Source organism: Acyrthosiphon pisum, chromosome X, assembly GCF_005508785.2.
Source record: "Acyrthosiphon pisum isolate AL4f chromosome X, pea_aphid_22Mar2018_4r6ur, whole genome shotgun sequence".
Classification (NCBI taxonomy): Eukaryota; Metazoa; Arthropoda; class Insecta; order Hemiptera; family Aphididae; genus Acyrthosiphon; species Acyrthosiphon pisum.
In genome coordinates this window covers 79,165,952-79,180,618 of record NC_042493.1, presented here as the reverse complement: position 1 = coordinate 79,180,618, position 14,667 = coordinate 79,165,952, and the positions used below count along the sequence as shown (strand labels likewise).

The following is a 14,667-nucleotide window of genomic DNA, read 5'->3' as shown; positions in this document are numbered from 1 at the left end:
AACTAAGAACTTGCATAATAATTTTTTCACCTTGTAGAAACTAACATACCTATAGGTATCTACGCAATTTTTTTTCAGCATGTTGGAACTAACACATCTCATTTTTACAATCGTATAGGAATAACATACGCACCTTTTTTACCGTGTTGGAACTTACATAATATGTATTGTTTAACCTGCTAGGTCTCGTGGAGGAACCGGTGCATAGATACTATAGTTGCCTCCCAAAATATACTAATTGCCTCCCATCCTTATCGTAAGCAAAAAGGTTAATATACACTAGTTGCCTCCGATGACCAGGTAGTTCATAATTAAATACGAGTCGCCTCCCAAGAATTTTCCCACTAGTTGCCTCCCGTATAAAATTAAGTAGTGGTTCATAAATTCCATCATTAACTAATAATAATAATAAACTTTATGTCATAAATACAAAATTAAATTAATTATTTTTAATATTATGTTTCATGTTTATAGATTATAAATTGTTTTATGCTAAGTCATTAGGGTTTTAAAAATATGTATATATATATTTTAGTTAAAAAAACATCAGTATTAGGTATAACATACTATAGATTTACACTAAAAAATAATTAATAATTGTAAATGTTTCTACAATTAGGAGGCAACTCGCATATAGTCGGAAGAAATTCGTGTAAAAATTATTGACCTTTTTGACTTTGGAAGGTAACTATAGTGTGCGCCCGGAGGAACTTACATTCGCCCACTCGAATACCCGGGTTCCAGTGGAATGATTTCTAGGTTTTTACATTTAAATAATGGTTTCTATAAAAGTATCGTACATAATAATATATTCCTACGCTACAGGTAATATAGGCTAAATATTTTTAACCGCGAATGGCGATATAATAACTGTTTTAATAATTCTTAGTCGTGTATATTACCTAAATCGTGTTTCTGTATGTTTCATAAATTTAGTTTTCACGGCACCTATATTGTAGGTACTATATATACCTAGTACCTAGATACTATTATTACTTAATAGTTAATAGTAAATACTTTATATTATAATAAAATGTATATATAGGTACCTACCTATACATAGGCGATAGGCGTGTCAGCGGGCCACGAACATACATGAGCTGTGAAATTTGACGAAACGTAAGTAAATGTGATTGGTACGAACAACATAGCGGTTTCTTTTAAATATTAAAATTTTCATTTTCATTCTTATCTCTTTAATTAATTAATAATTATTATTTTCTGTGAGTACCTAATGATAATTTTTTTTTCTAGTGTCAAACTATTTATTGTAATGACACCGCCCGCCGGGTTTCATAATATTCATATTACCTATATTAGTAAGCTTGTGCGACCCGTGCACAAGCGAACAGCAAAAAAGGTACCTATCGACACGCCTATGCAGTATTGCGGTTATATACTGACATGTAGTTTTCTGATTTCTAAGTCGTATTATATCCTTAAGCTACCGCAGGAGGCCGGGTAGATTAATAAATTATTAACAACCGTCGGCAGCGTTCAGCCTCAGCCATTCGCTCGCTGTAATACTGGTGGCTTGGAGGTAGTCTCAATAATTTTTCTTCCACGCTCGACGATATCGTTTGTGCGTAGATAAATAATATGCGAGAGTCGTACAACCGTGTGATACGGATCGACCGGAGGGGAAAACATCGGCCGGCCAATCAAAATCGCCCACATTACTTTTGATTACAATATCAACCGGAGGTTGACACAACGCGTATATTATTTGAAAACGAGTCGAAGAGCACTTAGACTAAGACATTTTACGCTTCGCCGAAAGTGATCGTATGTGAAATGTGAAGTGTTTAAAATGGATTTATGTATGATCAAATTTATGTTACTGGTTTGTTAGGGTAATAGTAAAATACCTGTTTGACGATTTTTAATTTCTAGTCACTGGTAAATCTAACTCGTCGTCTTATTGGTTTTTTTGTTAAACAAAAATTAAATAAAATGATTTTAAATTACGTTTTATTCGTCGTTTACAATTTGCTGACGTTTTCCATTTTGGCATTTAGCAAGTAAGCATATTTACCTATATACATATACATGTAATACATAAAAAATACTTTGTTCAATTAGTATAACGTTAACGCAACGATAACGGCATAACGCCTATGATGAGTATGAAGTGATTCTGTGTATATTGTGCATAAATACACCGAAAAATATATAAATAAGGCATTTTTACATAATATTTAGTAGTTTTAAAAACAAATTAAAGGTCTAAATACCAAATACCTATAGTACTTGATACTTTACTAGGTACATATCTTAGTTATGAATTATGATATAATCAATGATCACGGATATCATAATATATTGAATGAAATAATACTCATTTCACATACCTATTTCTTGTATGGTTTTGAATAAAAAAATATAATAAATATTTTTTTTCTTTTTCTTTTTTTTTTAATTTTTTATACAAATATTGTGATATGGTGTAAAAACTTATTGGTGTATTTAAACTTAATCATTTTATTTATTAGTATTTACTATATGTAGAACACATCTTAAATACTAAAATTATAGTCAGAAGTGCTGCTGTACAAAAATGTATCCTGTATAAAATATGTACAGTAAAATCTCGTTCATCCGTTATTATGTGTAATAATATGTATTTATAAGAAATCATTAACAGTTCCACCAATCGTTTTTCCACAACATAGAGAACATCTCAAGTCTCAAAACATACCCCAGAAAGCTGCATTGCTGATTGACAATGCCCCATCCTATCATATTTAAAATTGAACGATGGACATTTTTGTTTAGGTTTTGCCTCCCAATATGGAAATTTACTTAACCGTGGTTGCTGTGCACCCTATCTTGTGGATAATCGATAGTTAACTGTAATATGAAAATATATTTTAATCTTGTAAAATAATAAATATGGAATAATATCAATTACCTAAATGCTTTTTTAAAAAGAAAACATATTTTGTTTTATCCACATATTCTAGTTAATTTGATCTACAATTGGATATAATATAAAACATAGGCTACATCTATGAATTAAATATAACTTATAGATTATCTAAACTATTGTACATTACAAAAAAATAAGATACTATTTAAATAACATAGGTGCCTTATTTAAATATCTTAAATGTTAATATTTTGTATTCTTATTTAAATTTATCAAAAATAATAAAGAAATAAAACAAAATTGTATCAAATAAGTTATGTATACAATAAGGTTTGGACTAGATTTAACAGAATATAGAAAAATAATACTTACCATTTTGTTAATGTATTTCATTTAATTTCTATTAAACCAGTACAAACTTAATTTTTCCTTTTTTCCATATAAACGCATTTGCATTGCTTTAATCTTTTTTGGTATTTTATGTTAAATTACATTTAAAATTTTATCAAAATAATTTTGTAAGTTGTCATGGTACAAAACATTAAGAGCTTGCAAAGAAGATAATAAGTTTAAAATAATACATTAGAAAGTATTCACGGTACCCACATATGTCATTATCATACCAATAACTTCGGTGTATAATAAAAGATAATTTTTAACAATCTTTATTGAATAAAAATATTTTGAGTCCTTAGCAGATCTGTCTTTGATTTTTCTAAACAATTGAAAATATTTGTAAGCTTTACGCAAAAATCAATTGGTAGAAATAATACAAATAATAAAAACTTTTATTTGTTTTATTTTACAATTAATAAAATGTCTTTTATTTCATGTGTTTTTTTTATTAGTAAGATAAATTCCTTAAAAACATTAACCCTGTTTATAAATACTTTTCCTAATTTCTTTGATAATAGATAATGTAATAAATTTTCTTTCTTTTATTATAACTTAACTTTTTTTAGAGTAATAAGTAACATAATAAGATAATCAATTAGGTACCACTATGAAATTTACATTTTAAGGTAAATTTATAAATTTTTCATGAATAATGAGACTAAAAAACTAATTGATTATTTGATCTTTGACAACATTTCCATACCTAGTTTATTATATAATGTTATCACTTCAAAAATGTTATTTTGATCACACACAAGCTCAACCGTTCTATGAAACTCTAAGTACCAACAGTATATTTAGGTACAGGACATTATAATATGATCCAACATCTCACTATACCTTAATCAGGGGTCCAGGATTAAAAATGTAAACCAGGATGTGAAAAATATGTGATAACATGGCTGGCGGAAACTAAATTAACAAATTGGCCATCTGGATTAATTAAATTTCAAAAAAATTGTGCTATTCATTCTGGTGAAATAAATTATATCAATTAATTTATTTGTATTTCTCTTTTAGTATCGGTCGAGCTCCTTATGAGGTGATGAAATAATAATTAAAATAATAATGATCATTAAGAAAAAAAACCAGCAGATACTGGGAAATGATATAATTTTGTTCCTGTATTAAGAATCGTCATAATTTCCTGAAAATTAACATGTTCGGTAAAACTTGTTTAGCGATAAATACAATTAGAATAATTAATATTTTACATAAGCTACAATAAAAGGAAGAGAAAACAAGATCATCGTTTACTAACAAATTAAATTTATACATCCTTATACATATGTAAACAAGCTTTATTTAAAAATGGTTAATAGTTTAACATTTTATACCAACAAAATAAAACAACAAATAATTCACAACAGTATTAATACATTTATTTAAACTTATTAAATATTGTTTATAAAACTAGTAAAATGCCTAATAATAAAAATTTATTTTTAAACACTAATTAGTATTTTTTCATTTAAAAATTTAAAATTAAATGTGATCCTTAATCACAAACTAAACCAAGTCAATTTAAAGATATTCCTATATGTTTTAAAGAAAAAAGCTTATTAGAATATGTATATGTAGATATTTATTATACCATACTCTATTATGATTACAGTTCAAATGACTACTATGATATATTGAATGTACCACGCTCAGCCAAGCAGAATCATATAAAATCAGCATTTAGAAAAATGGCTAAACAGCTTCATCCAGACAAAAATCAAGATGATCCAGAAGCCTCAGAAAAATTTTCAAAGTTACGAAATGCATATGAAGTATTATCTGATGAAAGAATGCGTAAAGACTATGATAGGTGTGGTGAACAGTGCGTTAAAAAAGACAGCATGGCTGCGGGACATGATCCATTTGCCAGTTTCTTTGGAGACTTTGGTTTTCATTTTGATGAATCACCTGGACAAAAAGAAATTCCTAAGGGTGGAACTATAGTTCTTGACTTACATGTTTCCTTAGAAGAATTATACAATGGTAACTTTGTGCAGGTATACATTTATAATAATTATTTTACTTTATAAAATATAAAATTTTTTTGATTTATTAAAAATATTTTTGGATTGTCTAGGTAACAAGAAACAAACCGGTTATAAAACCAGCTCATGGTACAAGACAATGTAATTGTCGCCAAGAGATGATCACTAAACAATTGGGCCCTGGTCGGTTTCAAATGATGCAACAAAATGTTTGTGATGAGTGTCCCAATGTAAAGTAAGTTTCATTTTTTTTTAAAATAACAATTTAAAAACTAATATAAGTTCCCAAAACTTAACTTTTATATTATCAAATTAATTTATAGACAATTTGAAAAATACTAAGATTAAATATAATTTATTGTAAATAAAATTAATTTAGGCCGTTTACTTGATATATTTTTTAGAATGGTTACTGAAGAAAGCATGTTAGAAATAGAAATAGAACCGGGTATGAAAGATGGCCAAGAAACTAAGTTTACAGCTGAAGGAGAGCCACATATTGATGGGGAACCAGGTGATCTTGTTTTTAAAATAAAAACATCACCTCATTCAGTTTTTGAAAGGCGAGGCGATGATTTATACACTAACCTAACTATCACATTACAGGTAAATAATTTATTTTTATAAAATTATCTGAAAATTCTTCAAGGAAATGTATTTCCTGATTTATTAATTATTTTTTTTCTAAGGTATATTTGTGTTTATCTCTAATTTTTTAAGTTAATGTATGGTAAAAATAATCATAAAATTTCAAAAAATTTAGTAAAATAAAATTTGAAGGTACCTAATTGTATAAACATTTTTCATTAAATCTAAAATTTGCCATTTGAGTGTAAAACCTAAGCATTGTCTAAAATATATTTAAATTTAGTCTTTTAAGTTTTAATTTAAGTTTTTTATTTTGTAGTGAACATTTTAGTCATATTTACATATTTACATATTTTACTAAATGCATTGATTTGGCTCGTAGTAAACATGTAATTTTTTACTGTATAATAATAATATATACAATTAGTAGGAGTTAGGTTTTGAGTAATTTTTAATTGTACCTATATTAAAACAATTTATTTTTAGGACGCGTTAGTTGGCTTCCAAACAGAGTTAACCCAATTAGATGGTCGAAAAATTCTTATAGAACGAAATACTGTAACCTGGCCTGGAGCAAAAATTCGTAAAAAAGGTGAAGGTATGCCCAACTATGAAAACAATAACCTACATGGTTATCTCATCATCACTATTGACGTCCAGTTTCCTAAAAATGACTTCACTGAACAAGACAAAGAAGGTAACTTATATTTTAATAATTTAAATTACATCATTAACTTTTTATGCTATTTAACGACAACATCAGATTCTAAATGCAGACTTGAAATTCCAACTCAAAATTTATATTTACTCATTATACATTTTATATTATATGTTCGGTGTAACTGAGTATGGAGAAAGCAGCTGTATCAAATCCGTCATCTATCTGTAGAATATTATTATTTTTATCATCATGGTATGCAAGCATAACAGACTAGATACATTTCTAACATTCACAAAATGATATTGAATCTTAAGATTAATGCTAACTATCCCATTTGGATGTGGAGTGTACTTATCCATTTGACTGTGTTATCAGTAGCTTCGTGCAATTTTTCCATCGTCCCTTATTATGTGGGAAAGGTCACAATGGTCAATGTTGCAATCTGCATAATTTCTCGTTTTCCATCTGTAGATTGTCTCTCCGGAGCGATCATATCATGTGCGTAGCCAATTAGGTGTTACTCATACTTAATAAATTAAATGTAGTCCAGAAATTGAGCTATCCATATTAATTAGGCTGCATTAATCTATATTAGAGTTCTGCCACTCTATTTTCCATTCATCCGTGCTGTCATACTGGTTTTCAATAAGTTTTATTGTTGTTAGAAACCCAAGTTTTTTAGATTTTTAGTCTAAGGTTCAGGTTTGTCATTTTTCCATGTGACTATGGGAGGGACGTATTAAATATTTTGACCACTCTCTGCGACCAGCTTAAATTAATACATAATAGCAATCAATAATTTAAATACTATTTTAACCAATTTCAAACAAGATGATATAATATAATTTATTACAGTTAATATTTAAAATATTTATTTAACAGATCTCAAAAGAATATTGGGAGAAAACTCGATCAATAAATTATACAACGGTCTGGATGGATACTGAGGAGAAGAATATCTTTCAAGTCATAAGTGCCACAAAAGATGTTTTTCTTTTTATAATTCTGTGATGTAAATGATGTAGATGTATATTTAAATTATTTACTAAAATAAATGTGTGCTTATGAAATTATTTATAAAGTTAATTGCGCAATGTGCATACTTAAACGACCCATGGTTTGAACCAAATAACTGAATAATTAATAAGAGTCATGTATTTATTTTTATTCACAATAATCATTCTATAATTACTGCCCTTGAAATGTATATACATGTAAGCTATTTTATGTAGTATTAATATTTACAAAATACAGTTATTACCTGTGTTATTATCTGTGTGTATTACCAGGTCCATATAATTAAAAAATTCTATTAATTAGTAAAGGCAATAATTTTTTTTTTTAAATCTGAAAAATAAGAAAAAGCATCAATTAATATTCATTGTCAAATACTCAAATACTCAAATGCTCCAATAATTATTTATTTTGGAGAGGCTTAGGCACTCCCACTGTTCCACTCACAATGTTTGTTATATGTGTGGAGACCTATCCAAAAATAAACATGTTATTATAATTTCTTATATCATAATATTGTATCCTGATTGTTGGGTCAAAAATATACAATTTTAGAAAAAAATAAAGAAATTGCATACAATTTAAAATTTCAAGATTAAAAAATGTAATGACCTGTTTTCAATTTATTATTAAAAACTAAAAATGTCTAATGATTTCTCACATTTTATATTTGTATAGTTAGATTAGCTTGTTTTTATTTATATGATTCAATTCAGAAATAATTTACATTTTCTCTTTATTCTTAAATTAATTGTTTTATTTTCAACTTTTATTTTTTTTTATATATATTTTTAATTTTTACAACTATTTATAATTAATAATTATTATATTTTGTTTCATGAATTATCAAATTATTAATTATTTATAAAGAGGATTAATGTTTAACACTATAATATCATAAATATAACATTAAACTTGAGGAGATGATAAAATAACAATATTGTTGTTGATAAACTTATTTAATTGATTAGTTTAATTGAACTAGTACCAGAACTGATACCGATAAATTCAAAAAGTTCCAGTCCTTGGTTAGCACACGATTAACCATGGTATCGGGTTGTTGGACATATAGCTGTACATTTTTAGTGTACACGGCATACGTGTATAGTGGAAACCCGCCTGTGTTTTGGCTATTTCTAATTGGTCCAAAAAATTAAAATATCTGACTCAAACCATCCAACAAGGTACTTAGACAAACCTCTATAATTTAATTCTTATTATTCAGTGCACCCCTTGAGATCCGTTTTCCTCGACAATATATTTACCTGGGTACAGGTTATGAGAGAAATATTTCCTACTTGAAACTTTCACTCTTCTTGGAATGTTTTTAGGTATATTTTATAAAATCATCACTAGATGGTCATACTGATGAGAAGAGAGCGGATCTTTAGGTTTTTACATATTTTTATTGGCTTTATGCAGCTTTACGAGGATGAAAAATGTGGACGATTTATCCATCATAGAGTTCGTAGGAAAAAATTTATTTTACATATTTTGGACATTATAGAAGCCTATTTGTCATATTTTAGAATATATTCAATTATTGTTCATAAAAAAGCATATATTAATAATTTCTCAACTCGATTTTTCTAGAAACTGAGAACTAGAAACTTTTCTAGGAATTTTATACTTTTAAGCTTTTAAGATCCTAAAAATATGCTCTTTACTTATGAGTGATAAGAAATTTTCCAACTCCATCATAATGACTTCATACCTATTTAGTGATTATCAATATTTAATTCCGGATCATAATATTATTATATAATATATATAAGATAAATAACTAATAACTATTATGTATTTTGTATAATATACCAACTATATGAGAAATATTTCTATAATATTTTTCATTAACTCTTAACTAAATACAGGTGTTTACAGTAATTTCTAAAATAGATATAAATTAAAATTTGTTTTTTTTATCTTTCAGTAATATGAAATATTTCAAAAAAATAAATTTCAGAACCCTAATTGGATATATTAATATTAGATAATAGTTAAATAGCTTTGACCAACTCAGGTATACTTCTATTATTAATTAGTGTATTAAAATGTGTGCCCATTACACTATAATTAAATATAATATATACTAGGTACTTGTAACAGTTAATATTTATAAAAAATATCCTGAGACGTATTATTTAAATAAATATTTAAAAGCATTGTAATTATTGTTTGAGCTAAGATGATTTACAATTTTTACAAAAAAACTAATCAATATTAAGTTTTAATATCTTGAAGTTTTGACTATTTGTGCAAATAAAGAAATAAAGAAAAAATTATTATAAAATAGAAGTAAAAAAAATGATCATAAAAAGGAAAAATATAAATATAATTATAATTATAATTTAATATAAAATGTTATTGTAATATTAATACACAAAATACACTAACGTAACAGCTAACATTAAAGAATTAATAAGGATATAACATTTAAGTATACCCACATAATTAATAATCATATTTGAAATAATAATAAATGTACATCATAATTTATTTATCAATAATGGTTTGCTAATTGTTATACGATACATAAAATTCAACTATGCAAGGATCACAATATTATTTCGTTTTTATAACTTCTGGTTAACGTCTTGTAAGGCAACACAATGCTGTTCAATAATACCACCTCAGATTCGACATTGACTCCACAACCTATATTATAACAGTAAGTTTTAAGTAATGCAATCATTGTTATACAAATAAAAAAATATGTTAGCATATAAAACCAACCAAGTATAGTAATGGATGGATTGAGTCGACCATCTAAGGCGTTAAATAAAGGCAGCTGAGGTGTCATTTTGGCATATGCCACATTAGGATTAGGGTCCGAGCACGCTGCACTACCTTCTACACGGCACCAAGCACCAACTTTAGCACGTCTACCAATAATACTGTGCATCACCTAAGTACATTAATTCGTAAAATATTATAAGAATGATGTCCTACTAGGGCATTCCCAATTAAAATACATTTTTATAATTATATACAAATCAATTGAACGATAAATTAATACGTTTATATGAAAGTGTTTTAATATAAAACGGTTTTATACTCATGGATGCTTGTATTTTTACTGGTAAATAAAACAACTCAAACTATTTATATGAAGAGAGTATCCATGCATTTTAAACCGTTTTAACGCCATCATATTATAAATGTTTTCTAAACATTGATAATTAACACAATCACCAATTTAAACTGAAGGGTATTTTATTTACCTTTAACACATTGATTCTATTTTAGTTCTATACATAAACTGATTTAATGTAAATTCTTACAAAATACATAACACATTTTATACAAAATTATAGCTGGTTATAAAAGGAAAAAAAATTATGAATTTTTATACACTCAATATTATTAAGTGTAATATAGTCGTCACTCGATAATACGAAGTGCAGGGGACCGAGCTAAATAATAGATTTATAGAGGTTACTGAGTAATTAAAATGTTATTACAATATTACATACATACATAGTATTTATTATTTAATTTATCATAAATTTATTTTGACATTTAATAAAATATTATTAAAGTAAATAAGTTAATGTAGTAAGATTTTTTCACCAGCTCCAGATGCCACAATCAATCAATTTTTATCGATAAGCGATGAACACTTGTACATTACGGAACCCATATTTAGACTGACTATGTTTTATTCAATTTTAACAACTGTTTACCTATTGCTGAGGTTTATTTTGGTAAAATTATACGATTTAAGTCCAAAAATCACCGACAGACATTTCAAATTATCGAGGGGATCGAAATACATGTATTTTTTTTTCTAATTATAGAGGTTTTCTCAAGGAACCAAGCATTTAGTTCGATTTATGGAGCTTTATTAATTATCGAGTAACGACTGTATATCAAAAAAAAATAACTATATATGTACAAAGAAAATATTCATTCTATACTCTGTCTCAAAAGAGAATAATCAGTCAGCTGACCGACTTTTGTCAATGCTGCATATCTCCCACCAACGACCCAGTGTTAGCGTGATCACGTAGTTCTTGATGCGCCAATCGCATCAATGGCAATGTACATAAAGTGATTATTCTTTTTTGAGACAGAGAATAAACTAATTAACTGCCTACAGTAGGTAGGTCCTATACACAATATTATACTGCACAATTATTAATAGTAACATTTTGGTTTTAAACAAATTTTCATATCCTAATAAATTATTTTTTTTAAATTTAAAATAGTAGTAATTTAATAGTATTTATTACCAGACTATGTTGACCAATGACAGCATCTTGTAGCACAATAGACTCCTTAATACGTACACCTTGGTCAATACATGCTCCTTCCCCTACACTTACATTTGGACCTAGCTATTAATAACAAAAACAATTTAATCATAATATAGGTACTATAATTTAAAAACAATTAACAAATACTACAATTACAAATATTTTCTAAGTTATTGTAAAAAATATTAAACATTTTAATTTTTAAAACTTGAATTAAAAATTAATATGAAATAAAGGGTAACTAACTAATGCAGTTGGGTGCACTTGAGCTGATGGATGCACATACACATTTCCAATTGTTGAATATCCACCTTTAGGATCTGCAGTTGCTAATCGACATTTTACTGGTGAAGGCAATGGTAAATCAATTGGTTCTCGTTGTAGTAACCGTTGCCGTTGTTGGCGCAACGCTAAGTAGTGACGATTTGCATAGATTGCTGCACCAGCAGTCTTCAATTGAGACCACCAGTTACGTGTGGTTGCTGCCAAAGCAACTCCACTACATACAGCATCCTTCTTTATTCTGCTACCACCATCACCACCACTACTGCAACCACTTCCAGATTCTCCTGCTAGTCTACGTAGCACATCTTGCTCCATCCACATGACCATGGCAGCAGCAACTCGTTCTTCAGTCGGCTTTTGTTGCTGCTGTAGGTTAATATTATTTTTATTACTGCTATAAACAGAGTAAAATGTATTTGTAAATTAAGGAACTACTATATTAAATTCTTACTGTGTTCACCTATTACCTAGTATACCTGATGGTATGTTGTTGAGTACCATTTCCATTACTGTTGGACATTTCTAAATGAATTTCTGCTATAGTATCAAATAACCGTGGGGAACACAAATAAACACCACAGTTCACCGTATTTGAAACAAATGTAGATGGCTTCTCAACATAATGTTGTATGATATTTGTTTCTTTGTCTACAACCATGCATCCTACATAATAAATGAATATATTAATAACAATAAAAGATTTTAGTCATTAAACTAACCTATCACATATTAATAATATATTATATAGCATACCATAGTGGACAGATTGTTGACGAGTGGTTTCAGTAGCCATAACAGTAATTAGCACTGGTTGTTTTTGTTGATGCTGTGACTGGAGACTATTATTACAGAAGTGCATGTCAAGCATCTCATCTAATGGAAAGTCAGCACAAACATCACCATTCATAACAAAAAAAGCCTGCACTTGTTCACCTTCACTGCCATCAGTATTGCCTAACGGAGCCAGAATCGTTTCACGAAAATGATATAGGCCACCAGCTGTACCCAAAGCATCAGGTTCGCGTAGGTACCTATACACAGCACAATTGTTTGAGGATAAATACAAAATGAGAAAAATATAGAAATTATATAATATGCTTCTTATATAAATAGGTATTAGTTAGCAAAACCATACCTAATTCGCAGTGATGGATAACTCTGAGTGGCAGTAAGTAAGAAGTCTGCCAGTTCATCATCTCCGTAGTATCCCAATAAAAGCACCTCGGCTACACAATATTTGCTAACATTGCTCTCACTACCATCTTCAGGAATTGAACTACGTTGTTGACCCAGACGGTAACAAGCATCTATGTGGTGCTGAACAACAGGTAGGCCAGCCACGGGGAAAAGCGGTTTAGGTACATCCAACGAAAGGGGGCGGAATCGAGTGCCTGTAAAAATTCAAAATATTTAATAACAAGAACGGAACACGATAAAAATGTTATAAATTACCTTTAGACGGACCACCGATCAATATTACGGCTTTAAGCATGATCGTTCGCACCTACTAGGTTCGGTAATAAAAATACGATGACAACAAACAGCGCAAAACAGAGTTGATGGCGACTATTATTTATTGCAGAGTACAGTTGGTTTTACGCACACGGGACGTGGTGCCATGCCACGAACACAATTCTGAAACACCACGACGGTCGAAACTATTGTTGTTCCTATAAAACTGTTATATTGATTATCATCAAAGATACCACAGACACGGAAACAACTATAAAATAAAATCGAGTGTATATTATTACACGATACGATAAATAATGTTACAACTTACGGTGCGTTATCCTAAGTGGCGCATGGCAATTGGTAATTAGCACTTGGGACTTTGAGATTCGATACTTCAATAGGAATTACAGCAGTCAGCAACGTGAAATAATAATAATAATATTGAACTTACTCACGTCAGTCGTGGCCAACGGTTGACGTCTTGATCAGCTATGGATTATTATCAACAAATATTGTAAACAACAACAACCGTCACAAATGTTATCACGTGCGGGAACCCGCGATAACTGATAAGTATGATGAACAAATTACAAAATGCCGCGGGTCGCCGAGTCGCATACTAGAACTAGAAGTTAGAACATAACTGAGTTCCGAGCGGCGAGCATTACCACGTTTAGGGTAAGTCAGAAGAGTGGTTGGTAGACAGCTATTACTTCATTCGTAAACGTTTCTCTGTAGACACATCACGACTGCCGACGACCAATTTTGAAATATTAAGCCAAGTAATAATAACTATATATACAATAATTATACCTACCTACAGTAAAACTTCCAATATAAGTTACTGTGGTCGCTAACTAATTTAATATAATTTTCTGTTTAGCGAATTCAATTTTAAAACCAAACCAAATTAAAACCAAGTATTATATTATTCATAATTATTCAATAATATAAAATTATACTGTACTATACTGTTAGTTTAATATTTTTTTTTATCTCTCAATATTATTGTTATAAAAAAATTCACACACGCACATGGCACTTTAAACTCATATATATCACGGGCGTGCTCACGGGGGGAGGAATGAGGGTGTGGTATCTCATATCCCCACCTTTGGCTTTTGTTTTTGTCATATAAAATATAATATGATAAAG

At 28.8% G+C, this 14,667-nt stretch overlaps 2 protein-coding genes across 7 annotated transcripts; one reads left to right on the top strand and one right to left on the bottom strand.

Moving 5' to 3' along the window:
* Positions 1-1,709: 1,709 nt before the first annotated feature.
* LOC100160129 (dnaJ homolog shv) lies at positions 1,710-7,575 on the top strand. Its single transcript, XM_001950872.4, has 6 exons — positions 1,710-2,021; positions 4,881-5,265; positions 5,346-5,488; positions 5,658-5,859; positions 6,328-6,538; positions 7,385-7,575. The coding sequence occupies exons 1-6, from the start codon at positions 1,954-1,956 to the stop codon at positions 7,447-7,449; spliced, it is 1,074 nt and encodes a 357-aa protein (XP_001950907.1). The 5' UTR covers positions 1,710-1,953; the 3' UTR covers positions 7,450-7,575.
* A 2,263-nt stretch (positions 7,576-9,838) lies between these two features.
* LOC100169009 (mannose-1-phosphate guanyltransferase alpha-A) lies at positions 9,839-14,009 on the bottom strand. Of its 6 annotated transcripts, none has more exons than XM_003242196.4 (9): positions 13,841-14,009; positions 13,510-13,780; positions 13,193-13,448; positions 12,811-13,088; positions 12,525-12,720; positions 12,019-12,451; positions 11,749-11,853; positions 10,250-10,421; positions 9,839-10,171 (listed from the first exon to the last, which is right to left on the bottom strand). In XM_003242196.4, exons 2-9 carry the CDS (start codon positions 13,547-13,549, stop codon positions 10,071-10,073), a joined length of 1,581 nt encoding a protein of 526 aa, XP_003242244.1. In that variant the 5' UTR covers positions 13,550-13,780; positions 13,841-14,009; the 3' UTR covers positions 9,839-10,070. The 6 variants fall into 6 exon arrangements, with proteins under 6 accessions (XP_003242244.1, XP_008179721.1, XP_008179722.1 ...); XM_008181499.3 differs by having other exon boundaries at positions 12,019-12,448; XM_008181500.3 differs by having other exon boundaries at positions 12,534-12,720.
* Positions 14,010-14,667: the final 658 nt, after the last annotated feature.